A 26520-nucleotide genomic window follows, 5' to 3' on the forward strand; every position below is an offset into this window, starting at 1 on the left:
CACACACACAGATAGACACTCCCTACACACACACACACACACAGATAGACACTCCCTACACACACACACTCCCTACACACACACACACACTCCCTACACACACACACACAGATAGACACTCCCTACACACACACACACAGATAGACACTCCCTACACACACACACACAGATAAGACACTCCCTACACACACACACACAGATAGACACTCCCTACACACACACACTCCCTACACACACACACACTCCCTACACACACACACACAGATAGACACTCCCTACACACACACAGATAGACACTCCCTACACACACACACTCCCTACACACACACACAGACACTCCCTACACACACACAGACACCCCCTACACACACACACAGACACTCCCTACACACACACAGATAGACACTCCCTACACACACACAGATAGACACTCCCTACACACACACAGAGAGACACCGCGAGGAGGCAGTCCACGACGACCCCCCGGCGCTCGCCGCGCGCTTTTTTTTCTCTAAAAGCCGTGTAGGTTTATTTACTTGGTCATGCAATCGTGAACGTTTAATTACAATACAAATTGCTTCTAAGCTCTCCTCTTCCTCGTCGTCGTCGTCGCTCACGGACACTACTGGCACGGCGGAGACGACACCACACGGAGACACCACACGGAGACACGACGCGGCGCGGCGCGGGCGCAGCCCTCGCCCGCTCCGCTTGCGCTGAAATGCACGTGACTATGTCCGAAGAATTAAATAAATTACAAACTTTGGAAAAATCAGACACACACGGTAATGAACAATTTATACAGGTACAAACATGTTGTTGTTGATGTTGTTGTTGTTGTTTCTCAACTCGACAGTGTAAACCTCAAGCTACGATCCGAGTCTCCCCCAAGTCCACCACCTCCGTTTGGTCCACAGTGACGCTGCTGCTGCAGCTGCTGCTGCTGCTGCAGCTGCTGCTGCTGTTGCTGCTACAGCTGCTGCTGCTACAGCTGCTGCTGCTGCAGCTCCTGCTGCTGCTGGGAAGCTCCGTGACAGTGCTCCCCCCCCCCCCTGCATCGCTGCGACTGTCGTCTCCATTACTCACTCCCACCCCCCCCCCCCCATGTTTATGTCTTTTTACAAGACTATTTTTTTTATTTTTTCTACACATTTTTTAGTTAATTTTTTAAGACGAGTAAACCCACCCACCCCACCCCACCCCGCCCTTTCCGCCCCCTCCCACGCCCCCCCCCCCCGACAGCACCCACACCACCCGCCCCCAGCCCCAACAAAAATGTAAAATATTAAAAATTATTGTCGGGTCGTTGAGATGGCTCGAGGCGTCGGCGGCGTCAGATCATGAGCGAGGAGGCGGTGGTGCCGCAGTCCGAGTTGAAGTGGCCCAGGCTGTGCTTCTGCGGCCGTCCCCGCTTGCGCTTCCCGCACTTCCTGCGGGCCGACGGAGCGACGCACAGAGACGCGTCAAGCACAGGGAGCGTGGCGATGCTCGCGACGCGCAAGACGTCGACTCGAATCGCGACGCCACCGACGCACTCCGCACAGAGACACGGGGCTCTGGCTGTGGCCGTGCCGATAGTAGCCGAGCGGGCGGGTGGGGGGCCGGCCACACGCAGAAGCGCAGTGTGGAGGCACGGCCTCATTTGTGCCCAGGGCGGTAATGTAATCATGATCATTTCACCTCCCTTGCATCAACTCCATCCCCTGTCAACACCTCCCCCCTCCCCCTTCCCCCCCCCTCTCCCCCTTCCCCTCTCCCCGCTCCCCTCTCCCGAGCGCTACTTGCCGGACGATGCAGATGACGATGGCGATGATGATGGCGATCTGCACGGCGCCCACTATGGCTGCGATGAGGACGTAGTGCAGCTTCTCTCCGCTGGGAATCACGTACAGGATGTTGAGCTCCTTGTCGCAGCGGTGGCCCGTGTAGCCCGAGTCACACCTGGGGGGAGGGGGGGGGGGCGACACGAGTCATCGCCTCTTTCCCTCGGCACCCAACGCCGAGTCGTGGTAGCAGCGGCACAGCGTGGGTGGCACGGGCCCTGGTGCCGGGCACGGGACAGGACCCCTCCCCACCCTTCTTCGTGTCCCCGGCCACCTGGGTGCCTCCGGCCCTCGGGCCGTTGTGGGTCCCAGTGCGTTTGTGGGCCCCAGTGCGGTTGTGGGCCCCAGTTCGGTTGCGCCGCCTGTGCACTCCGTGGCGACGCCGCTGCGTGTGAGGCGCCGCGGCAGCGCGACCCTCGCCCGCTTTCCCGCCCCGGTGCTTCAACAGCGGCGCGCGTTGATGAAATCGGCCGGCAATAAACGCGCAATTCAGACGCGTGTAAAAAAAGGTTGCGCTTTGCGGAGCCGTTACGCACGACGCACCAGGCTTTATCGCCCCTTTGGCCCTCCGAGACTCCGAAAGAAAACAATTACAGCCGCAATAACAGCGCAAGCAGAACGCGCCATTCATAACGGCAGCCGCGCGGTCGTCACAGCCACCGCCAGGCTGCACCCGCGGCCGCACAGGATACTCGAGCCTCTCCACGCCGAGCCCTGGTCGACGACCCAGCCGAGCGTCGACGCGCCGAACCGGGCGGCGTGCGCAAACCCTTCAGACACAGCGCCGAGCCGCGCCGGCTGTGCGCGTGGCTGTCCCGCGCCACGATCGCCGCGTCCGTGATGGCAACTCGCGGGTTACGGTACGAGAATTCTCGCGGTGAGCGTGCACCAAGCTCCCCGGCCAGGGCCCTCCTTGACAGTGGCGTCGCCGCAGCTACCCCGAGGCGCGAGCTCCTCGCCTCCGGTCCTCGCGACCGCCGTCACAGTGCGGCCTCTTTTTGCGCTCGCGCCCGACGTAACGGCGGAGTGCGGGACAGACGCGGCCCTCCGCCGTGCCGGAGCCGCGAGCCGCGGTCACCACGCGGGGGACGTTGCGGACCGCTCGCCCCAAACACGCTCGGCAAAACGAGCACCACGTCGAAGGGCACCGTGACGTCTCGACCAAACGAGTCACGGAAACGAGGAACTCGCCGCGCGCGACCCAACCCGGACGGCGACGTGCGGTAAAAACACCGGCGACGTTCGACACGGCGGAGCGTGCGGCGGGTCGAAGGCCGCGTGGGTAACGCGGCGGAGGAGCGCGGTGCGATGCGGTGGCGCCTCACTCACTGGCAGGTGGCCTCCCGCAGGGAGTACGTGTACTCGCACTTCCCGTGCGTGCAGTACTCCTTGAACTTGTCCGGACACGGCGCCTGGGGGCTCTTGTAGACCTCCTCCTTCCGCTCGTCTTTGTTGCCTGCAAGCAGCGGATGCCAAGCCGCGTCGTTACGTCCCAACGGGGGAGGGGGGGGGCTGGGGGTGTTTCACGCACCGCGGTGTCACCGACCCTGCCGCCTCGGTCGACTGCGGGAGTCGGTTAACGTCAGCGGCAGGTGATATCTAAACCGGCCCTGGGCCCTCTCTTCGCCGGCATGGTGAAGTACGGTCAAAAGTTCCCCGTGACCAGCATGGCGTGTGGAGGCCGTCACCCGTGAGTAAACTGACAGGGTTCTGCATATCACAATCGTCGTCATTTGCTATGATTATCTCTGTATTAACCCCGACAGCGCTGTCAGCGGAGCGTCTCGCCCTCCGTGCCTGAATTATTTCCGTTAAGTTTAGAGAGATGCCTTCACGGGTTAAAACGTGCGGCTCTATCAGATCGCTTGGCCGGATTCGCTATCCACTAGAGACCTCGTGTCAATTTTACGTGAACGGCGCGATTGGTGCGACTATCCCGTGACAAATTTGACTAAATATGAAACGAATACTTCCAGTTGTTGCCCCCTCCCCCCTACTGCGATAATTCTCTCCTGACAAAGAGGCTTTAGACTACGTGAGTGTCTCCTGGGTAAACCACCTTCATGGGTCACGGTGGGTCACGATAGGTCACGGTGGGTCATGCTGGGTCACGGTGGGTCATTGGGTAATGATGGGTCACGGAGGGTCACGATGGGTCATTGGGTCACGGAGGGTAACGATGGGTCACGATGAGTCACGATGGGTCACGATGGGTCATTGGGTCATGATGGGTCACGGTGGGTCACGGTGGGTCACGATGGGTCAAGATGGGTCATTGGGTCACGGTGGGTCACGGTGGGTCACGATGCGTCACGATGGGTCACGATGTGTCATTGGGTCACGGTGGGTCACGGAGGGTCACGATGGGTCACGGTGGGTGACGATGGGTCACGGTGGGTCACGCTGGGTCACGATGGGTCATTGGGTCACGATGGGTCACGGAGGGTAACGATGGGTCACGATGGGTCATGATGGGTCACAGTGGGTCACGGTGGGTCACGATGGGTCATTGGGTCATGGTGGGTCACGGTGGGTCACGGAGGGTCACGATGGGTCACGGAGGGTCACGATGGGTCAATGGATCACATTGGGTCACGGAGAGTCACGATGGGTCACGATGGGTCATGGAGGGTCACGGTGGGTCACCGTGGGTCACCGTGGCTGACGATAGGTCACGGTGTCTGGGTGACCGTACCTTTCACTTCGGGGTTGTATCGATGGTTCTCATCCAGCTTCCTCACTGGCGTCTCCACTGGAACAGAAAATCACAAATACGCCAAGTCGATGTTTGGGCTTCATGCAGCAAATAAAAAACGGGTCACACCCCCCCCCCCTCCATCCCCCGCACGTCACTGTGCCACAGCCTCCGTGAGTGCAATTGAACTACCTCGTGCTGAAATATTAAACATCCCGGAGATAGATGTGACGGCTGTGTTGATGCCGCTGTTGCTGCGTGCGTGAGGAAGGGAGGGGGAGTGGGCGGGCGGGAGGGAGGGACGCATCATTGACACACGCACTGATGTAAGAGCACCCTGATTTTCCAAGCGCCTTGAGCCGTGATGATGCCTTTGATTCGATGATGAGATCGGACCGTGGGTGAGAGGGGGAATTAACGAATGCGCGGAATAATTAGTCGGCGCTTTGCCCACCTCGTCAGCGAAGCAAGAAATTGTAGCGAGCGGCCAATTCTCCTGTCGTAACAGCGGACACATCCATAGCCTCGGTGCGTCCTCTCCTGGTGAGACGAAACTCGCACCTTGCCCCTCACACCGCCGCCCACTCCCCACCAGGACGCCGCGTGCTGTGCTCGCGTTTGCGCGCCTCATTGCCCATTCCAGCACCATTTTATCTTCTCCGAATTGCTTCACTGGCCCCACGAGCGGCTTGCGGTGTCGGCGGCGGGGGTGCAAAACCATCACGCGATGCGGCGGCGGCAGCGGTGCCGGCGGAGCGTCTATCTATACGTCGGTACACAGCTATAGTTCAACGCATAGACAGGAACGCGCTCCAATCACTCTGAATGAAACCGGGAAGGCTGAGGTGGGGAGCGCGGAACCCGTGGCCGGGACGGACGAGGGTGGCCATGACCGGAGGTAGTCAGCGGTCAGTAGCAACGGGAAGGACGTCGTGAGCTCACGGTGCCACTCCATCTCTAACTGTTGTGCATGTCCGTGTAGGTGTCTGCGTGTCTGTGTAGGTGCCTGTGTGTGTGTCTGTGTGCGTGTGTGTCTGTGTGCGTGTGTGTCTGTGTGCGTGTGTGTCTGTGTGCGTGTGTGTTTGTGTAGGTGCCTGTGTGTGTGTCTGTGTGCGTGTGTGTCTGTGTGCGTGTGTGTCTGTGTGTGTCCGTGTCTGTAAGAAAGGGCGGTCCTGCACAGATGCCATATTTTCTGTCCGTCTGCTACAGCAGAGGTGTAGGGAATTCCAACAAGACCTACATCTCTGCTTTATTGACCTGGTCAATGCCTATGATACCATCAGTAGGACTGGGCTCTGGGTTGTTCTTCGTGCTTTCGGAGTCCCTGACCCTCTGCTCACGATCATTAAGGACCTTCATGATGGTGAGCGGGCCCGGGTAAAACTACGTGGCCGGGAGTCGGAGCCTTTCCCTGTACACCTTGGGGTGCGACAGGGATGTCCTCTGGCTCCCACATTATTTAACATCTATTTTGACCGCGTAGTTCGTGAAGCCTTCAATAGCTGTACCGGGGGAATTTCCATTTGGTACAGATATAATGGGAGGCTGATCGATGCCCGGGTGCGATCAAGGGATGGCTCCCTATTGGTCAACCACGTTATGTATGCCGATGATTTGGTAATAGCTGCTCATTCAGAAGAGGAGTTGGAGACGCTGCTGCTGAGACTGGAGCGTACCACTAAGAGGTGGGGCCTTACCATCAGCCCCACCAAAACTAAGCACCTGCCTGGGTATTTTGTACCATCGGACACTCCACCCCCACAACTCCCAATTGGTGATGGGGCAGTTGTGGAGAGAGTGGAGAGTTTCCCATACCTGGGCAGTGTGCTTATGACCGGCTCCAGTTTATCAGCAGAGGTCTCACTCCGAATCAGTCGAGCGGCAATATCTTTTCATCGGTTGCGTAACGCTGTGTGGAAGCTACCTGGTCTGTCGCTCCGCACGAAGCTTCAGGTCTTCTCGGCCACGGTCATTCCCTCCCTTCTCTACGCTTGCGAAACGTGGACCCCCCTAGTGGAGCATCTTCGCCGGTTGGAAACATTTAGGCTGGCCTGCCTACGATCCATCCTGGGTTTAACCAGGCTGGATTGTGTGAGGAGCTCACAAGTCCTTGAAAGATCTGGGCAAAGTCCCATCAGTGAGCTCCTCCGGCAGGCAACGCTGCGTTGGCTGGGTCATGTAGCCCGCATGCCCAGCCACCGCATGCCTAAACAGCTTTTGTTCGTCCAGATCGAGGGGGCTAAACGGGCGCGGCACGGGCTAGAGAAGAGATGGAGTGATGTGGTACAGGAGGACGTGGAGCTGAGTGGACTTGCCTATGACTGGTACCAGCGGTGTCAAGATCGGCCTCTGTGGAAGAGGCTCGTGAAGGACGCTACTGGGCAGTTGGAGGCAGTCGCCCTCCAACAACAACGGAGGGCGGAGGAGCGACGCTCACAACAACGAGCGGAGCGCCGGGTGGCTAAAGCACAGCAAGTTGGCACAGTAGGGGGCACAGGTGGTGCATCAGCCAGTTATCTCGGTCATCTCGGTCAGTCGACCCGTGGCACCTGCTGGGTCTGCCCCGTGACCTCCTGCCAGCGGGCGTTCTTCACGTGGCCTCAAGGTGCACATGGCCTGGCACAAGCGTCGTGGTGACGTCACCGCCACTTAGTGGCGAATGGCGGTTGTTGTTGTTGTTGTCCGTGTCTGTGTACCCGGCGGCCCAAATCTGGCGACGAATATCTGAACCACTCCCTGTCCTCCCCTAGGTCGACTCAGCCTTACATGAGTACCCGGTGCGTTGCCTAAACCTCGCCGCTCAGGAGACAGGCGACCGGGCGTGGTGCCGGCCACCCACCGCCTCGCGCGCCATTCTTTAAGAGGTGCATCGCTGCTAACGGCGCTCGCCCCTGCGGCCTGGTGAAGGCTTCGCGGGGGATCTCCGACTCGGCGTTCCTCACCCTGGCAGCGGCCCAGGTACTTGACCTCGATGAGCTCCTGGCGCATGCAGGACGCCTCGCGCACCAGGCAAGGGGTTGTCGTACGAGTTGCCGTCCGACGCGCACACCGGGTTGTAGTTGTGGCCCGTGCAGTCGATGTTGCACACGCAGCTGTGGGGAGAAGGGGGGGGTTGGGGCACCACAGAGCACGCGTCACAGCCCGGCACACCGCTGTAGCGCCACGCGGCAACCCCTCGCCCAAAAGGCACTCACAGCACCCCCAGCCGACACAGCCAGAGGCAGGACACGCGGCGCCTGTTCACAGATTCGTTGTCTATTTATTTGACTGCGTGCGTGCAAGTGATGTCATCACGTGTTTGCTCCGCGTGTGTCACTGGACGCACGCTGGGTGCCCTTGCAGACGGGATGTCCCGCCTGGAGGGATTACGGCAGGTGAAGTATTTAAATTAAATAATAATGAGCCACTCCCGGGAGCTGCTCAATCGTCCGGCCATCGTCGTGATGGTTCATTGCTTGAAGCCGATTCTTACGAAGCTCGAGGAGAGATCTACAGTGGGGGTGAGTTCCGTGCCACTCGTCACGGTTCAATCCTGGCCCAGCCGGCCTGGGCCACGATAACAACACTCGCATATACAGCAGAACCTCTGGTCACGAACGCTTCTGACCACGACCAAATCGGGTTCCGAACAAAAAAATGCACAAAATGTTTTAATCTGGTCACGAACACAAACTCGGGTGGCGATCAAACACGGCCGTGGCCGATTTCCCCTTCCGCGCCATTTTTATTTGTAAGCGCCAAATTTCCTGTTGTTTATTTACAAACAACACAAAGCGTAACAGTTATGTATATAACTTTTGTTATATAAAATTCCTAGTAAGATATTAATTTTGTGAGCGTAGTCATACCCCTCCCCACTCATTCAAGCCTGTAATTTAGAGAGCGAAAGCGCTGAGTATGTAAATCGCCAACATAAGAACCCGTTAATCTCTTCTCGCATCATTCATACGATGATGCGGTGATGTAAACGTTCATACGATATTATGGTGAATGCTTCTAAAAACAATACTGTACCCAAATATTACTGCTAACTTACTTTCAATAGAAACATGAATTGCTCATACGAATATTCTGTCTCTTTCTGTCTCAGAATCGACCGACTGATGTAGCAGACGAAACAATCATCTTGTTGAACGATGCTAAACCTTGACGCGGCAATGTTAGTTTTCTCTGTTGTTCAAGGTTTTCTCAGTGTTATTCAATGTTTTTACATTTAGTTTACTATTACAAAGTGAATTATATGGCATAATTAACTATTTTTGTACTTAAAAATCTTAAAAAAACAATATTTATATACAGTTCGTAGGAGTCTGGAACGGATTAATTGTATTTACATACAATCCAATGGGGAAATTAGGTTCGAGTCACGACCAAATCGGGTTGCGACCAAAGTTACGGAACGAATTATGGTCGTGACCAGAGGTTCTACTGTATTTAAGAACGCTCAAATTAAATCGTGCAAACGAATGACGAATATATAAGAAGAATTGAAATAACATTTTCAAACACTTCAAATCGTATGGACGACTCTCAAACCATTGTATCGCAAACGAGATGCTATTAATCTTACATTGAGCCGAACTAAAATTGTACAAAGTGGACAGTAACACGGAGGGCTACAAAATGAGAATTAAATGGCGACGTGATTCATTGGGGTTGCTGGGGCAGTGAATCATTGCGTGGCCACTGTAAATGCACGCGAGCAAAACAAAGATCCCCCATGAAGCCTCAACAGACCGATGGGGAAAGTGCTCTCAACGAGCACCTATGGAGGCCAGCACCACGCCCGGCCGCCTTTGTCTTCCCAGTAGCGATGTTTACACACTGCACCAGGTATTAATTTGAGGCTGTGGCAACCTAGGGGAGGTTCAGGACCAGTTCGGCGGTTCGGATAATCGTCACCGATCTTGGTGGCCGTGAGCGGCAATCCAACTCGGGTCGTCGGTTTCGTAGCGCTAACCGCTACACTACCACACACACGAGCGTGTACAGATCGCTCAGCCTTGTGCACAAACCATCAGCAGTGACACTGCACATGCAGCGATCCACACCACCAACAGTGATGGGATCTCCACGATCCGTGTGTGCCATTTGATTCCAGAATGAATTCCTTTTGAAGTTGAGATTTACATTTTTTGTACCTCCCATTTAGTCTGGTTTTTCATCCAGCAGTGGATTAACGAAAATGCCGTCCGTGCGCACATCTTCGCGAAAGGGACGCGGCAGCCCCCGTCGGGCACCGTGACGAACGCTCGACGCGCTCGCGCTCGCTCTTCAGGGGCGTTGTTCTGCGAGGGCGTCCCGCGCCACTCAAGGGCAAAGCAGTGGGTGCAGTGGGTGCAGTGGGTGCAGTGAGACTTCATTACATTCGATCCCCCACGCATCCCGGGCCTCTCTCTGGCGGCGCGGGAGACGGGGAAGCGTGAATAATGGAAGCTCAAAGGCTCTCGAGGCAAGCGAGTCGCGCATTAAAACACTGAGAGGGGGGGGCCCTTGCGGGGCCGGTAACGGGGAAAGCGGCCGGAATATTTTGTGTCCACGTGAATGACGAGCAAGGCCCGGCATTCGTACGCCGGCACTTGGCAGCGGCGCGCGATCGCTGGGACGATGTTGAGCCCGCTTCCCAGCGCATTCTGGCAATGCGCCCGCCGTGCCAGAAGCTTCCGGGGGTGATTACCGAGCCAAAACCCACCGTGGGTTTTGCCCAAAAGCCAAACGGCAGAACAGCAACGCACACAAGTTCGTACAATAAATAGCCACCTCGCTTCATCTCGGCGGTGGAACTTTCGCATTTTGCCGCGCATTCCGTTACGCGAGCGATTCCTCCGGACGCAGCAGCGGCGGCAGCAGTGACGGGTCACACGCGGTGCCACCCACCCACGGGGTGCCACCCACCCACGGGGTGCCACCCACACACGCGGTGCCACCCACCCACGGGGTGCCACCCACGCGGTGCCACCCACCACACGGTGCCACCCACACACGGGGTGTCACCCACACACGGGGTGTCACCCACACACACGGTGCCACCCACTCACGCGGTGCCACCCACCCACACGGTGCCACCCACCCACGCGGTGCCACCCACACACGCGGTGCCACCCACTCACGCGGTGCCACCCACGCATTGTGCCAGAGGGAGGGCCCGGGGGGTGTGGGGAGAGAGCGGAACCCTGAGAACTGCGGTGGAAAGGCAGGAGGGTGGCGCGGAGTGGTGGAGGAGGAGAGTGGAGAGGGGTAGAGGAGATGGAGGAGGAGGGGGGGGGTGGAGGGGGTGGAGGGGTGGGACTCCTACCCCACGTCCTCGGCGTCGTCATCGCACTCGGCTCCGAAGCGGCACCGTGAGCAGCTGCCGGTGCGGCGAGTGGAGCCGCGGCCCGAGCCCTCCGCATCTGCGCGAGCACAGACAAAGACAAAGATCCCCCGTGTAGCCTGAACAGACTGTCGGGGAAAGTGCTGTCAGCGAGTCGCACCTATGAAGGCCGGAACGGCATGCGAGGGGGGTGGGTAGCCAACACAACACCCGGCCGCCTTTATCTCCCCAGTGGTGATGTTTACCACACGCTGCACCGGGTCCTCATTTGAGGCTGAGTCGACCTAGGGGAGGCCCAGACCCAGATAATCGTCACTGCCGTTGGCCATGAGCGGGAATTGAACTTGGGTCTCCGGGTTCGTAGCCCAATACGCTAACCGCGACACTGACAGTAATACGCACGTACACACACGCACGCGCATAAACACACTTGCACACAGTCACGCACATACCACACACACACACACCACCCACACACATACCACACACACATACCACACACACATACCACACACACCACACGTGTGTGTGTGAGTGCGTGCGGACACTTGGCGAGAAACGCTCAATAAGCGACGATGTCTGCACACGAATCGTGAGCGCACAGACGCGTCTTTGCGGCCTGCAGTGCCACCGGTGGCCATTCCACATCCCCATGTCGGAGACGAGTCTATCCAAAGGACAAATCACTGTTGACGTCCCCACAAAGGAGCCTGCCAATTATCGACCCCAGAGGGATGAATTAACTCCTCGTGGCAGGGCCCTAGTATCCAATAGGCACAATAGGTACTGTGTCTATGGCCTATGGAAACTAATGTTGACCGTGTTTTTGTTGTTGGTATGATAAAACAAATACAACCATGCGGCAGCGGCCAGTAGCAGCTGCAGAGAGTTACCACCGAAGCAGAAGAGCCTAGGGCCTACAACAACCTTCATCCGGCCCTGCCTAGTGGGTGTCTGTGTGGCTGTAGTGGGGGTCTGTGTGGGTGTAGTGGGGGTCTGTGTGGGTGTAGTGGGGTCTGTGTGGGTGTAGTGGGGGTCTGTGTGGGTGTAGTGGGGTCTGTGTGGGTGTAGTGGGGGTCTGTGTGGGTGTAGTGGGGGTCTGTGTGGCTGTAGTGGGGGTCTGTGTGGGTGTAGTGGGGGTCTGTGTGGGTGTAGTGGGAGGCTGATCGATGTCCGGGTGCGGTCGAGGGATGGCTCCTCATCGCTCAACCGCGTTATGTACGCTGACGACCTGCTAATTGCTGCTCACTCTACGAGGGGGTTGGAGACACTGCCTGCTGAACCAGCAGCTTGCCTCTCAGAGGGGAGGCCTCACCATCGGCCCCACAACGACAACTAAGAGCACGCGACGCGGGTGGCGTCGCTGCCACGTGCGTGCGGCACCATCGGCCTGCAGGAGCCACTCACCTCCGTCCGCCGATCCAGATCCGGTCTCCACTGCAATGAGAGAAGCAAGAAGCTGCGTGAGAGCGGGAAGAGAGGAGCACGCGGCACGACCTTGCACTCGCTGCCGACCGTGGCTCAGTGGTGGCTCAGTGGTGGCGGTGGCTCAGTGGTGGCAGTGGCTCAGTGGTGGCGGTGACTCAGTGGTGACGGAGCCACCGTGCGTCCAGCGCCGCCGCCGCGGTGAGTGGAGGCCGAGCTCCGCCGTGAATAATTCATCGCAAGCGGCGCATTTTACGGACGGCCGGCATAAGTCGGAGTGATGGATCATCCCAAATATCAGCGTATTGATCGTCCACGGCAACTGCCGAGGGCGGCGTGCATTATTGAATCGGCGCCAGAGGCGGGGTTCGTGTTACTTAAGCGAGGGCCGGGCGCGCCGGCGCTAATTGCGCGTTTAGCTGCGCGGTCGTCCGCGCCGCGGACCGAGCGTGGCCCTCGCCACCCTCGCCAGACCCGACGAGCCGCTGATTCACCGCGGCCACGCGACGCCTCGAGACGCCTCGCGAGCGGAGGAAGTGACGGGTGCCGCTGCGTGGCGAACACGTCGATTTGCGTCGCGTGTTGTTTTAAAAAAAAAAATCCCGCGGTGCCACAGCCCAGGGCGCTCGCCGCAGAGGTTCGTGGTCTGGATGCGGCAGGCCGCCCGGGTTAACACTGCGGACATGCGCTGACGATAACCACGGTGGAAGGAGCTCCACCAGGCCGGTGGCTCCCACCCTTCCTGGACCCGCCCCGTCACCGTCAAACATTTGTCACGGACCGCTCGCACAAATAACGACGCAGTCGTTAAAATGGACAGGGCTCCAGACCGCAGTGTGCACAGGCCGCGGATCGGAGGCGCCGAGTGCGCGAGGTCAGGCGATGCTCACGGCGATGCTCACGGAGAGACGCACAGCAACTCACCGCTCAAACGAGCCACAATGAGCCAAGCGGAGGCAGTGGTGCTCGTCTGCTGTTTACAGCCCCGCAGAGCCAGTGGTGGAAAATCGACATTCTCATGGAAGGGGCCACAAATTAGCGTCCATTTTATCGACCCCTCGACCAGGATCCAACCTCGCCCAGCGGGGCCCAGCGGTGCGCGCTGCACAGTCGCAGCCACCACCACCGCCTCCACCACCTCCACCACCACCATTACCACCACCATCACCACCACCGCCACCACCGCCGTCACCACCGCCGCCACCACCACCACCACCGCCAACACCGCCACCACCGCCGCCACCACCGCCATCACCACCACCATCACCACCGCCGCCGCCACCGCCGCCACCACCGCCGCCACCGCCGCCGCCGCCGCCACCGCCGCCGCCGCCGCCGCCGCCGCCGCCACCGCCGCCACCACCGCCGCCACCACCGCCGCCACCGCCGCCGCCACCGCCGCCGCCGCCGCCGCCGCCGCCGCCACCGCCGCCGCCACCACCGCCACCACCACCGCCACCACCGCCGCCGCCACCGCCACCGCCGCCGCCACCGCCGCCGCCACCACCGCCGCCACCACCGCCGCCACCACCACCGCCGCCACCGCCGCCACCGCCGCCACCACCACCGCCGCCACCACCGCCACCACCACCGCCGCCACCACCGCCGCCACCACCACCGCCGCCAGCGCCGCCACCGCCGCCACCACCACCGCCGCCACCACCACCGCCGCCACCGCGCCGCATCTGACCCGGCGCTGCTTACCGGCATAGCAGGGCCCATCCGTGGCGGCGCTGATGTCCTCCTGGCGCTTGCAGGCCGCCTGGCGCATGAAGCAATCACTCTGGTACGTGTCTCCATTGGAGCCGCACACCGGGGAGTACTCCGTGGAGCACTGGGCGGCGACACGGAGGGGGGCGGGGGGGGGACGAGGGGGGGGGGACGAGGGGGGGGGGGAGGGACGGTCAGGACGAGGAAGGCACGGCGCGTCTCCCAGAGAGCGCCTCTCGTGCATCGCCCTGGCGGAGCGCGTGATTGGACGGCCCCGCTCAGCGTCCCGCTCAGCGCCCCGCTTTGTGCGCCGCTCAGTGCCCCGCTCTGTGCGCCTATCGCCTGCAGGCCGATCCCTCTCTGGCTCCCCGACTGTGGCCACGTTTCTATTTTTATTTTCACTTAACCTGATTTTATGAAAAGCAACTTTCTGGTGCTGATCCAGAGTTGGACCGCTTCAACAAACGCTGCTGGATTATAAATAGATTTACTTATTGGTGATGAAACAGACAGATCCTTGCATGTACACAGTATGCTGAACTTCTTTTGCACCGTAGGCAGCCAACCGTGCGAATCGGAGGTGCGGGGGAAAGACAACAAACTGGTCTGTCTGTAAACGCGCCGATGCAACACTGACATTGAGCAACGCATCTCTGGCCCTCGGCGGGATCAACGCAGACTCAACCGAACCGCGGACTGCAGCGACGGCGAGCGGCACCGCAACTTAGCCACGCGGAGGGAGCGGCTAATTGCAGACAAACCCACGAGAGAGTCACTCAAACGGGTTTTATTTTTTTGGGATAATCCACGGAAGGTCGGGGACGCGAGATGGAATTCGGAGGCGGCGTGGATCGCGCTTGAAGGGCACGGGAGGGGAGCCGCGGCCCCGCACGAATCAATTAGCCGGCTCTTATCGGAAGATGCCGGCTTATTCAATTGCACGATGATCGCTATCGAGATAAGCACACGCACGCACGCACACACACACACACGTGCACGCGCATGCACGCACACATACGCGCACAGCAGAACTCTGCGTGGCCACGACGGCATCTGCGACGCCGCCTGCCATGTCCGAGCAGCGTGCGTCAACCGCGCTCCGGTCGCCCTTTGTCTGGATGCGGACGAAGACGTCGCGCGCTCAAAGCGGCGCCGTGCGGTGCCCGGCCCAGAGGGACCGCAGCGGAGCCGCCTTTGTTCGCGCGTCGAGAGGCGGCGACGCCGTGGCCGCGTCGGGCGGCCCCGCCGTGCCCGCCAGGCGGTGCCGCTTCAACCGCGCCCGGTGCGGGAGGGGGGGGGGGTGACGACGCCCACGCCGAGCGTCTGGGGCGGACTCCGTCTTGAGATTTTGGAGCTCCGAGGTTTTTAGTCAAGAAGGAGACTTTTAAAAGGCCGAGCGCGTTCGCTTCTTTGTCGCCGTCGAAGTTTGGCGCGTCCCAAGGGGGGAACCTCGCGATGCCCGCGGGGGCGACGCGGTGGGAAGTGAAGACGCCGCGTGGCCGGGGCTCGCCTCGGGGTCACCTCACCTCAGGGTCACCTCGCCTCGGGGTCACCTCGCCCCGGGGTCACCTCGCCCCGGGGTCACCTCGCCCCGGGGTCACCTCGCCCCAGGGTCACCTCGCCGCCAGCACGAGGCCCCCTCCTTCCCCTGCCTATCCCTGGCCGAGCCGCCAACCCCACGAGCCGGGCTAACCGCTGCCCCCCCCACCTCCCCCCGCTTTGTTCTCTGATTGACGACGGCCGAGCCCCCAGTGACACCAGATGCTGCAGACGCGGCCACCGGTGTCACGAGGAGCGGGGGGAGGGGGGAGGGGGCTCGACAGGGACTCCCAGGGGGGCCGGGGGGCGTGGGGGGCTAATGACGCGGCCGTACGGCTGGCCACCCCGCGGCACGGACGGCGCGGACGGCGCGGTTGGCGCGGACGGCGCGGGCGGCGGTTGTGTGCAGCGCGGCAGCCAATCGTGGAGCAGCCAGCCCGACACGGCGCCGCACTCTCGTCTCATGCAGCTGTGCTCAGCCACCACCAGCAGCACCACCACCAGCAGCACCACCACCAGCAGCACCACCACCAGCAGCACCACCACCAGCAGCACCACAACCAGCAGCACCACCACCAGCAGCACCACCACCAGCAGCACCACAACCAGCAGCACCACCACCAGCAGCACCACCACCACAACCAGCACCACAACCAGCAGCAGCACCACCACCACAACCAGCAGCACCACCACCACAACCAGCAGCACCACAACCAGCAGCACCACCAGCAGCAGCACCACCACCACCAGCAGCACCAGCAGCAGCACCTGCACCAGCAGCACCACCACAATCAGCAGCAGCACCACCACCACAACCACCAGCAACATCAGCAGCAGCAGCAGCAGCACCACAACAACCAGCAGCAGCACCACCACCACAACCAGCACCACCAGCAGCAGCACCACCACCACCACCACCATCAGCAGCACCACCACCACAAACAGCAGCAGCAGCACCACCATCACCACCACCAGCATCAGCAGCACCACCACCACCAGCAGCAGCAGTAGCACACCGCAGGCCGCCTCGCTCTCTCCCTGCGTCTCCTCTCGCACGGCTCCACTGTGGAATCCCCCCCCCCCCCTCTCTGTCTCTCTCTGTCTCTCTCGCGCCGTCTCATTTCCCAAGCTCGTACAACAACAACAATGACCTTGCTCTGTTCAAGAAAGGCGATTCACTCGAACCGATCACACTCCCAATGGAGTGTGGACACTGCACGCGGTGGACACTGCTAGTGGTGGACACTGCCCCTGGTGGACACTGCACGTGGTGGACACTGCACGTGGTGGACACTGCACGTGGTGGACACTGGTAGCATGTGCCTCCCGCGGTGGTAGTGACCAACATGACTCGTGGTGGGCTCGTCTGCATCGTCGCCGTCTGCGTGCAACGACGCGGAGGGACGTTGGCCCCGACGTCACCTCCCCCGCGCTCTCTCCTCGTCGCTTGCACGGCCACCACGCGGCGTGTCGCCACCACGCGGTGTGCCCGTGCCCCACCACCACCAGTGGCAGCGCATCACCCACACCACACACACCACCCTCACACCCACCCACACACACCCACACACACCCACCCTCATTCCCACCCTCACACCCACCCTCACACCCACCCTCACACCCACCTACCCACACACACCCACACCCACCCACACACACCACCCTCACACCCACCCACACACACACACCACCCTCACACCCACCCTCACACACCCACACACACCCACACACACCACCCTCACACCCACCCTCACACCCACCCACCCCCACACACCCCCACACCCACACCTCCCACACACCCTCCCTCGCCGCTGCGCACGGCTGCCTGTAGCCCTGCACTGAGTGGAGGCAGCAGCAGTGATGGTTGGTGGATCACCGGCACACAGGGTGCGCGAGGCTCGAGGAGGACCCGTGTACCGTGGCTCGCCAGGAGAAGGCGGCAGAGCAAGTGGACTCTCGCCAGCTGGTTCTATCTTGTACGGGGATACAGCGTTGCTCCCTCGCGTGCATGGGTTTTTTATTCCAGGTGCTCCGGCTTCCTCCCACGCGAATATTAAACAAGAACTCATCATTGCTGGGCTGAGAACATCGTAAAATAAAAACCCTCCTGAAAAAGAGTCTCATGACTTTCCTGGATAAATAAGATGTGTATTGTTATCGTCAAAGGGAAAGATCCCCCATGTAGCCTTTGGCAGACTGTAGGGGCAAGTGCTGTCAGCGAGCGCCTACGAAGGCCGACAAGGCACACGATGGGGGGGGGGGGGTCAGCACCACGCCCGACCGCCTTTGTCTCCCCAGTGGCGATGTTTACTGTACACCGCACCAGGTACTCATTAGAGGCTGAGTCGACCTAGGGGAGGCCTAGGACCGGTTCAGATAATCGTCACCAGTGGTGTTGGCCGTGAGCAGGAATTGAACTCGGGTTGCCGGATTCGTGGCGGAGCGCGCTAACAACTACTACACACACACCCACACAGAGATATACACACACAGACACACACACCCACACAGACACACACACACTAACACACACACACACCCACCACACACAGACACACACACACCCACACACAGACACACACACACCGACACACACACCCACACACACACCCACACACACACCCACACACAGACACACACCCCTACCCACACACTCACTCACTCACACACACCCACACACCCACACATCCACACACCCACACACCCACCTACCCGCACACTCACCCACCCACACACACCCACACACACACTCACCCACCCACACATCCACACAACAACAACCGCCACTCGCCACTAAGTGGCGGTGTCGTCACCACGACGCTTGTGCCAGGCCATGTGCACCTTGAGGCCACGTGAAGTGTCGAACGCCCGCTGGCAGGAGGTCACGGGCAGACCCAGGTGCCACGGGTCGACTGACTGAGATGACCGAGATGACTGGCTGATGCACCACCTGTGCCCCCTACTGTGCCAACTTGCTGCGCTTTAGCCACCCGGCGCTCCGCTCGTTGTTGTGAGCGTCGCTCCTCCGCCCTCCGTTGTTGTTGGAGGGCGACTGCCTCCAACTGCCCAGTAGCGTCCTTCACGAGCCTCCTCCACTGAGGCCGATCTTGACACCGCTGGTACCAGTCATCGGCAAGTCCACTCAGCTCCACGTCCTCCTGTACCACATCACTCCATCTCCTCTCTAGCCCGTGCCGCGCCCGTTTAGCCCCCTCGATCTGGCCGAACAAAAGCTGTTTAGGCATGCGGTGGCTGGGCATGCGGGCTACATGACCCAGCCAACGCAGCCTTGCCTGCCGGAGGAGCTCACCGATGGGACTTTTCCCAGATCACATCCACACACACCCACCCACACCCACACACGCACCCACCCACCAACCCCCACACCCACCCACACACCCCCCCACCCACACACCCCCCCCCCCCCACACACCCACACCCACCCGCTCACCCCCCCGCTCACCTGGAAGGCGCTGCACACGCAGGCGACGGCGTCTCCCACCCACACACTCACCCACATACCCACACACACACTCACTCACCCACCCACCCACACACTCACTCACCCACACACCCACTCACCCACACACCTACCCACCCACACACACCCCCCCCGAGCACCCACCCACACCCACCCACACACACTCGCCCCCCCCCCCGCTCACCTGGAAGGCGCTGCACACGCAGGCGACGGCGTCTCCCACCCACACACTCACCCACATACCCACACACACACTCACTCACCCACCCACCCACACACTCACTCACCCACACACCCACTCACCCACACACCTACCCACCCACACACACCCCCCCCGAGCACCCACCCACACCCACCCACACACACTCGCCCCCCCCCCGCTCACCTGGAAGGCGCTGCACACGCAGGCGACGGCGTCTCCCACCCACACACACCCCCCCCCCGCTCACCCACCCACACACACACACACTCGCCCCCCCAGACACACCCCCCCCCCGCTCACCCACACACCCCCCCCCCCCCGCTCACCTGGAAGGCGCTGCACACGCAGGCGACGGCGTCTCCCACTTCGGCGCAGACGCCGCCGAAGCGGCACGACGAGTCGTCGCACGACGACAGCTCCGCACCCCCCTCCCGCTCGTTGTAGTCTGCGGGCCACGAGGGGGGCAGGGGGAGGGGCGAGGGGGAGGGGGCCAGGAGGAGGGGGGGGGCGAGGGGGAGTGAATAATTAATGAGGCCGAGCGCCGCGGCTGAGTGCACAGCGGAGGATGGAAAAATTCAACATCCGTGGGGTGGAGTGGCTGGGGGGATTTATTCACCACGGCTTGCTCCATAGACACGCGCTCAGCCCGCTCGGTGCGTGTACACGCGTCTCTGTGTGTGTGTACACACGTGTCTCTGTGTGTGCACACGCGTCTCTGTTTGTGTGTACACGTGTCTGTGTGTGTGCACATGTCTGTGCGTGTACACGCGTCTGTGTGTGTGTGTACACGTGTCTCTGTGTGTATACACGTCTCTGTGTGTGTGTGTACACGTATCTGTGCGTGTGCACACGCGTCTCTGTGTGTGTACACGTGTCTGTGTGTGTGTACACGTGTCTGTGTGTGTGTGTACACGCGTCTCTGTGTGTGTGTACACACGCGTCTCTGTGTGTGTGTACACGCGTCTCTGTGTGTACACGTGTCTGTGTGTGTGTACACATGTCTGTGCGTGTGTGTGCACATGTCTGTGCGTGTGTGTGCACATGTCTGTGTGTGTGTGCACATGTCTGTGTGTGTGTGTACACGTGTCTGTGTGTTTGTGTACACACACACACAGACATGTGCACACACACACAGACATGTGCACACACACGCACAGACATGTGCACACACACGCACAGACATGTGTACACACACACAGACACGTGTACACACAGAGACGCGTGTACACACACACAGAGACGCGTGTGTACACACACACACAGAGGAGACTGCGGCTCTGTGTGTGTACACGTGTCTGTGTGTTTGTGTACACACACACACACAGTACACGCAGAGTACACACACACAGTACACACACACAGTACACACACAGTACATACAGTACACACACAGTACACACACACACAACACACAGTACACACACACAGTACACACAGTACACACACACAGTACACACACAGCACATACGGTACACACACAGTACACACACACACAACACACAGTACACACACAGTACACACAAACAACACATACGGTACACACACAGTACACACACACAGCACACACACACAGTACACACACACAACACATACGGTACACACACACAGAGGAGGGGTGAGGAGGAGTGGGGGGTGGTGAGTGAGGGGGGGAGTGGGGTGTGGGGGGTGGGGGGCATCTCGAGGCGACGCTGCTGCCCACAGAGGTGACCACCGCCACCACCGCCACCACCACCGCTACCACCACCACCAGAGCGGATTTCTTTATGTCCATGCTCGACTCAAACGGCGGAGAGAGACAAAGCGGACGGGGGGGGGGGGGGGGGGGCTGCTGCTGCTGCTGCTGGGCGCGCGGGGGGGGATCTCTCAGCCCGAGCCGCGCGTCATTAACGCGGCGCCTGCCGCACAAAGGCGAGAGCCGCAGTCTCCTCGCGCCCCCATTGTAGGCCCCCCCCACCCTCCTCTATTGATCCCGCAGCCCTACAAAGCGGGAGGGGGGGGGCAGGGGGAGCGAGGGGGGGGGCGAGTTCCAGAGACGCCGCCGCATTGAGCCGCTGCTGCTGCTGCTGCTGCATTATCTGTGCGCCGTGCGGGATTTACGAGCCCTGCCACCAACACCGCCACTCGGCCCCCTTATCCCCTCGATTCACAGCCCCCATGCACCCCTACAGCCTCGCACAGTAGACAAAGATCCCCCGGGTAGCCTCAACAGACTGTTGGGGCAAGTGCTGCTGTAGCGAGTCGCAAGCACGGCACACGCCACGCCGCGCGTTCCTCTCTCTCTGCCATCTGCACGGAGCGCCTCTCGCTCCGTGTAATTTGAGAGCCAAAACTCGATTCGTGTGGGTGGTGGAGCTCCGGGGGGGAGGGGGGGTCACAAGGTCGGACCGCAGCATCTCGCTAACAGCGCCACTGGTCTCCCCCGCATCAAATCAACCCCCACCCCCCCAGCTCTCTCTCCTCTCGTCAATCGCCGCTCCTCCTTTGTCGCGATGGTTTTCGAGCCCCCCCCCCCACCTCTCTCCATCTCTTGCTGGCGCTGACCAGCCAGCTCCTCGTGGGCCACGGTGCCGGCCTCCTTCATAGCTGGTGCTCGCTAGCAGCACTTGCCCCTACAGCCTGTCGAGGCTGCACGGGGGAGCTTTGTCCTGTCTCTCGCTCGCGCGCGCGCGCGCGTTCCCTCTGCCTCGTTGCCACGCTACTGGTCACGCAGAATGGAGGGCATTCAGTGTGAGTGTGTGTATGTGTGTGTGTGTATCTGTGTGTGTATCTGTGTGTGTATGTGTGTATCTGTGTGTGTGTATCTGTGTGTGTGTATGTGCGTATCTGTGTGTGTGTATCTGTGTGTGTGTATGTGCGTATCTGTGTGTGTGTATCTCTGTGTGTGTATGTGTGTATCTGTTGTGTGTGTATGTGTGTGTATGTGTGTATCTGTGTGTATATGTGTGTGTGTGCATCTGTGTGTATCTGTGTGTGTGTATCTGTGTGTATCTGTGTGTATCTGTGTGTGTGTATGAGAGTGTATCTGTGTGTATGTGTCTGTGTATATATGTGTGTGTGTATCTGTGTATATATGTGTGTGTGTGTATCTGTGTGTGTGTATGTGTGTGTGTCTGTGGGTGTGTGTGTATGTGTGTCTGTGTGTGTGTATCTGTGTGTGTATCTGCGTGTATGTATATGCGTGTGTATATGTGCGTGTATGTGTGTGTATCTGTGTGTGTGTGTCTGTGGGTGTGTATCTGCGTGTATGTATATGCGTGTGTATATGTGCGTGTATGTGTGTGTATCTGTGTGTGTGTATATCTGTGTGTGTGTATCTGCGTGTATGTATATGCGTGTGTATATGTGCGTGTATGTGTGTCTGTGTGTATCTGTGTGTATGTATATGCGTGTGTATATGTGCGTGTATGTGTATCTGTGTGTGTATGTATATGCGTGTGTATATGTGCGTGTGCGTGTGTGTGTGTATGTGTGTGTGTCTGTGGGTGTGTATCCGTCCGCTAATCCTATTTTTCACGGTCCTTCTGCCGTTGACACCGCGGCTGTGACGAGCGGGGGGCGGGGGGCGGGGGGCGGGGGGCGCTGCGGGGTGCTTTGGGGCGAGATGAGGGGGAGGGGGTGAGGAGGAGGAGGGGGGGAGGAGGGGGGAGGAGGGGAGGAGGAGGGGAGGAGGAGGGGGGGAGGAGGGGGGGAGGAGGGGGGGGGGTGCGCCTTGGGAAGGAGGCGACATCACAGCAGCGGCTGCGCCGTGCGCATTCATCTCCCAGCAGCCGGTGGGTGATTAGAGAGCAACACGTCACCGCCACCACCACGGCCTCCTCTGGGGCTGCCGCGAGGCCGAGTCCGACGTTCGACCTCGCGGCCCCTCCGAGTGGCGCGACGTGAAAGCGCCGCTCCGGGGTTTGCGAGTCGCGCTCAGAAACAAATAAATCACTGGCGCGCCTCGAACGCGGCTATCGACGTCGATGTGCAACTTGACACGGCTACACGCGCAGCCAAATGGCCAGAGAGTGTGAGAGAGCGTGAGAGTGTGAGAGAATGTGAATGAGTGTGAGCGCGTGAGTGAGTGTGAGAGAGTGAGAGTGTGAATGAGTGTGAGAGAGCGTGAGTGTGTGAGTGAGTGTGAATGAGCGTGAGTGAGAGTGTGAGTGAGAGTGTGAGTGTGAATGCACGCGGCATTGTAAGCACGGCAATCACGCTCCCCGTGCCAATTCCACCCCCCGCCCCCCCTTCGCCGCGTCCCGCCGTCCCAGGTGTCGTCACCTTGCCACGAATCAACAAGAAGACGCTTTTGTCTGCCGGGCGCGCGTCCCGGGGCGCGCTGCCTCTGAGCGCGGAGCGCGGAACGACCCCCTCGCTCCACGATCGCGCCGTGGTCACCTCGACTCGCCTCCCCCCTCCACCACCACCTCCACCTCCACTACCACCTCCACCCTCTCGCCTCTCTCTCTCTCTGCATCGCTCGCCTCCCGAATTGTCCCCGGGTCGAGTGGAGACGCCGAGAGCCGCCGCCGCCGCCTTCACCCCGCGCCAGACCCCGGACAAAGCCCGACCGCTACCGCGGTGTGGCGGGGTCGGGGTGGCGGTGAGAGAGAGAGACCCCTGCCGCTCACCTGCGCAGTTGCCGTGCTTGCCCTTGCCCCTGCAGCCGGGGGACGAGGAGCCGCGTCCGCCCTGCGCCTCGGCCACCGCGACCAGCGCGCCCACGAGGAGAGCCGCTCGCCACAGCGCCGACGGGAGGCCTCCCTCCATGGCAGCCTTCCCCACCACCCACTGCCGCCTGCGGCGCTCGTGGCGATGCCTCTGTGCCTCTTGTTGCTCCTCCTGCTGCTGCTGCTCCTCCTGCTGCTGCTCCTGCTGCTGCTGCTCCTGCTGCTGCTGCTGGCGAGTGTGCACGCTGACCATCATCAAGAGCGACTCTTCAATCGGGGCGCGCCTTTGTGCGTTTTTTCCCCCCTTGTTGTTAAATCCCCAATATCTCGAGGATGCCAACTCGTGCGTGATCCCCGCCCTCTATGAAGACGCTCTCACCGACGCCTCTCGATTTCGTCCTCCTCTCGCTCCCCGTGCCTCACCCTTTCTCTCTCGCTCTCTATGTTTTACAAAAATATTTTATCACAAAGCCGCCGCGCGTCGTCAGAGGAACGCGCGGACGCGCTGCAGATCGCCACGAGGAGCGGGCCGACGGCGAGGAGGAGGAGGAGGATGAGGATGAGGGAGAAAGGGAGAAGACATCGCCCGGCTGAGGTTCGCAGCGCACACCGCGGCGTCTGGCGGCAAGGGGCGGCAAGGGGCGGGCGGCGTCAGCCGCGAGGATGGACGCGCTCCGTGGCGCTCGGTCCGCGCCTCGGTGACGGAGCGGCGCACAAAGGCGAGAGGAGGGGGAGCAGCGGCAGGAGCAGGGGGAGCAGGAGGAGCAGGAGGCAGCGAGCGAGCGAGCCGCTCATCACAGCGACGGCGGCGAGGAGGAGGAATCGCTGAGCCCGGCGAGCGCGGGATCGGAGCTGCTGCTGCTGCTGCCGCTGCCCGAGTTCGCGTTCCCTCGGGAAACGCCGGAGAAACCCGCTCTCATACAGCTGCTGCTGCTGCTACAGCTACAGCAGCTACAGCAACAGCAGCAACAGGAAGCGGACGGAGATGGGGGAGGAGGAGGGGGAGGTGCAGAATGAGCAGCAGCAGGAGGAGGAGCAGGGGGGTGGTGGTGGAGGATGATGATGATGGGCTGGTGAGGTGGTTTGTTTGGGGGAGGTAGGTGGGTGATGGAGGAGGAGGAGGGGGAGGGATGTGAGGGTGGGTGAGGGTTGTGGGGTGCAGGAGGGGGGGGGCTGGCTGAATGCGTGTGGGGGAGGGGAACGGCAGGCGATGTGAAATCTGCCAGGGCGAGAGAGGGAGAGATGGAGGGCGGGAGGGATGGAGGGCGGAGAGGACGCGGAGCGGCGTCTGAAGGCGGCGCCTCTCATCGCGATCTCCACATCGCGATTATCGCCTCGCTCTGCGCGCGGGTGGATCCGTGAGGTCTGGAGGCGCCTCTCCATCACGCGCGCGTCTCTCTCTCTCTCTCTGCAGGGAGCTGCCTACAGACGTGTTTTATCAAAGCACAATCTCGGTCATCGAAGCTCCTTGAGGGAGCATCCGGTTGCTCTGCCCACCCCGAGGCTGGCGTCGATGGAGTTGCCCCAGCGAGTCGGGGTCGCTCTGCGGGAGCTGCTCGCCGGCACGCCGCCATGCCCCTGTCGCACCCCCCCGGCCCCTCTGCCTGCGTGATGCTTGATCCACTTCGCAAGTCTCCCCTCTCATAGTCCCCTCCTCTCTGTAACTTCTCTCTCTCTCGTACTCAGATACAACTACCTCCTTCTCATCATCAGCAGCATCAGGAGCAGCATCCTCCTGCGAGCACGACGCGCCGTGCCCGCTCCTTCCCTCACGCCGCATGGTGCGCGTGTGTAGTGTGTACACGTGTGTGTGTGTACACGCGTGTAGTGTGTACACGCGTGTGTGTGTACACGTGTGTGTGTGCACGTGTGTGTGTGCACGTGTGTGTGTGTACACGTGTGTGTACACGTGTGTGTGTGCACGTGTGTGTGTGTGCACGTGTGTAGTGTGTACACGTGTGTGTGTGCACGTGTGTGTGTGTGCGCGTGTGTGTGTACGCGTGTGTGTGCGCGTGTGTAGTGTGTGCACGTATGTGTGTGTGCACGTGTGTGTGTGCACGTGTGTGTGTGTGTACACGTGTGTGTGTGTACACGTGTGTGTGCACGTGTGTGTGTGTGAACGTGTGTGTGTACACGTGTGTGTGTGTAGTATGTGTACACGTGTGTGTGTGTGTAGTGTGTACACGTGTGTGTGTGTGTAGTGTGTACACGTGTGTGTACACGTGTGTGTGTACACGTGTGTGTGTGTGCAGAGGAGACTCGTGAGGTAAGCTACTGGGCAGTTGGAGGCAGTCGCCCTCCAACAACAATGGAAGAGGAAAGCTCACAACAACGAACGGGAGCGCAGGGCGAATAAAACGCAGTGAGTTGACGCAGTGGGGAGCGCATGCGGTGCATCTTGCAGCCATCTCACTCAGCCAACGCACGGCCACTGGCTCTGTCCCGTGATCTCCTGCCAGCAGCGGGGCCTTCCACACTTCACGTGGCCCCGGAGTGCACGTAGCCTGGCACAAGCGCCGTGGTGACGTCAGTGCCACTTAGTGACGAACGGCGCCTGATGTCGTCGCGGGTGTGAGGGTGACCCCATGACCCCTCTTCTCCATCTGCGTGTCGCCGAACGCGAGCCGCGAGTCGCCATCTGTTGAGGGCGACCGAAGCGTCGGCGGTGGTGGCGGTGGTGGGT

The 26520-nt window shown here is 60.4% G+C and overlaps 1 protein-coding gene across 1 annotated transcript; it reads right to left on the reverse strand.

The window, feature by feature from the left end:
- Positions 1-1250: 1250 nt before the first annotated feature.
- LOC133345336 (tomoregulin-1-like) lies at positions 1251-24835 on the reverse strand. The gene is given in 11 exon segments (XM_061556013.1): positions 1251-1426; positions 1782-1941; positions 3153-3279; positions 4519-4575; positions 7461-7533; positions 7535-7610; positions 10814-10910; positions 12239-12268; positions 13961-14090; positions 19515-19633; positions 23799-24835. Coding segments are annotated over 11 exon segments (1257 nt in total). The 5' UTR covers positions 24094-24835; the 3' UTR covers positions 1251-1333.
- Between the last annotated feature and the right edge of the window lie 1685 nt (positions 24836-26520).

The sequence above is a fragment of the Lethenteron reissneri genome, chromosome 21, assembly GCF_015708825.2.
Source record: "Lethenteron reissneri isolate LAM-NWPU_2019-01 chromosome 21, ASM1570882v1, whole genome shotgun sequence".
Taxonomy (NCBI): Eukaryota; Metazoa; Chordata; class Hyperoartia; order Petromyzontiformes; family Petromyzontidae; genus Lethenteron; species Lethenteron reissneri.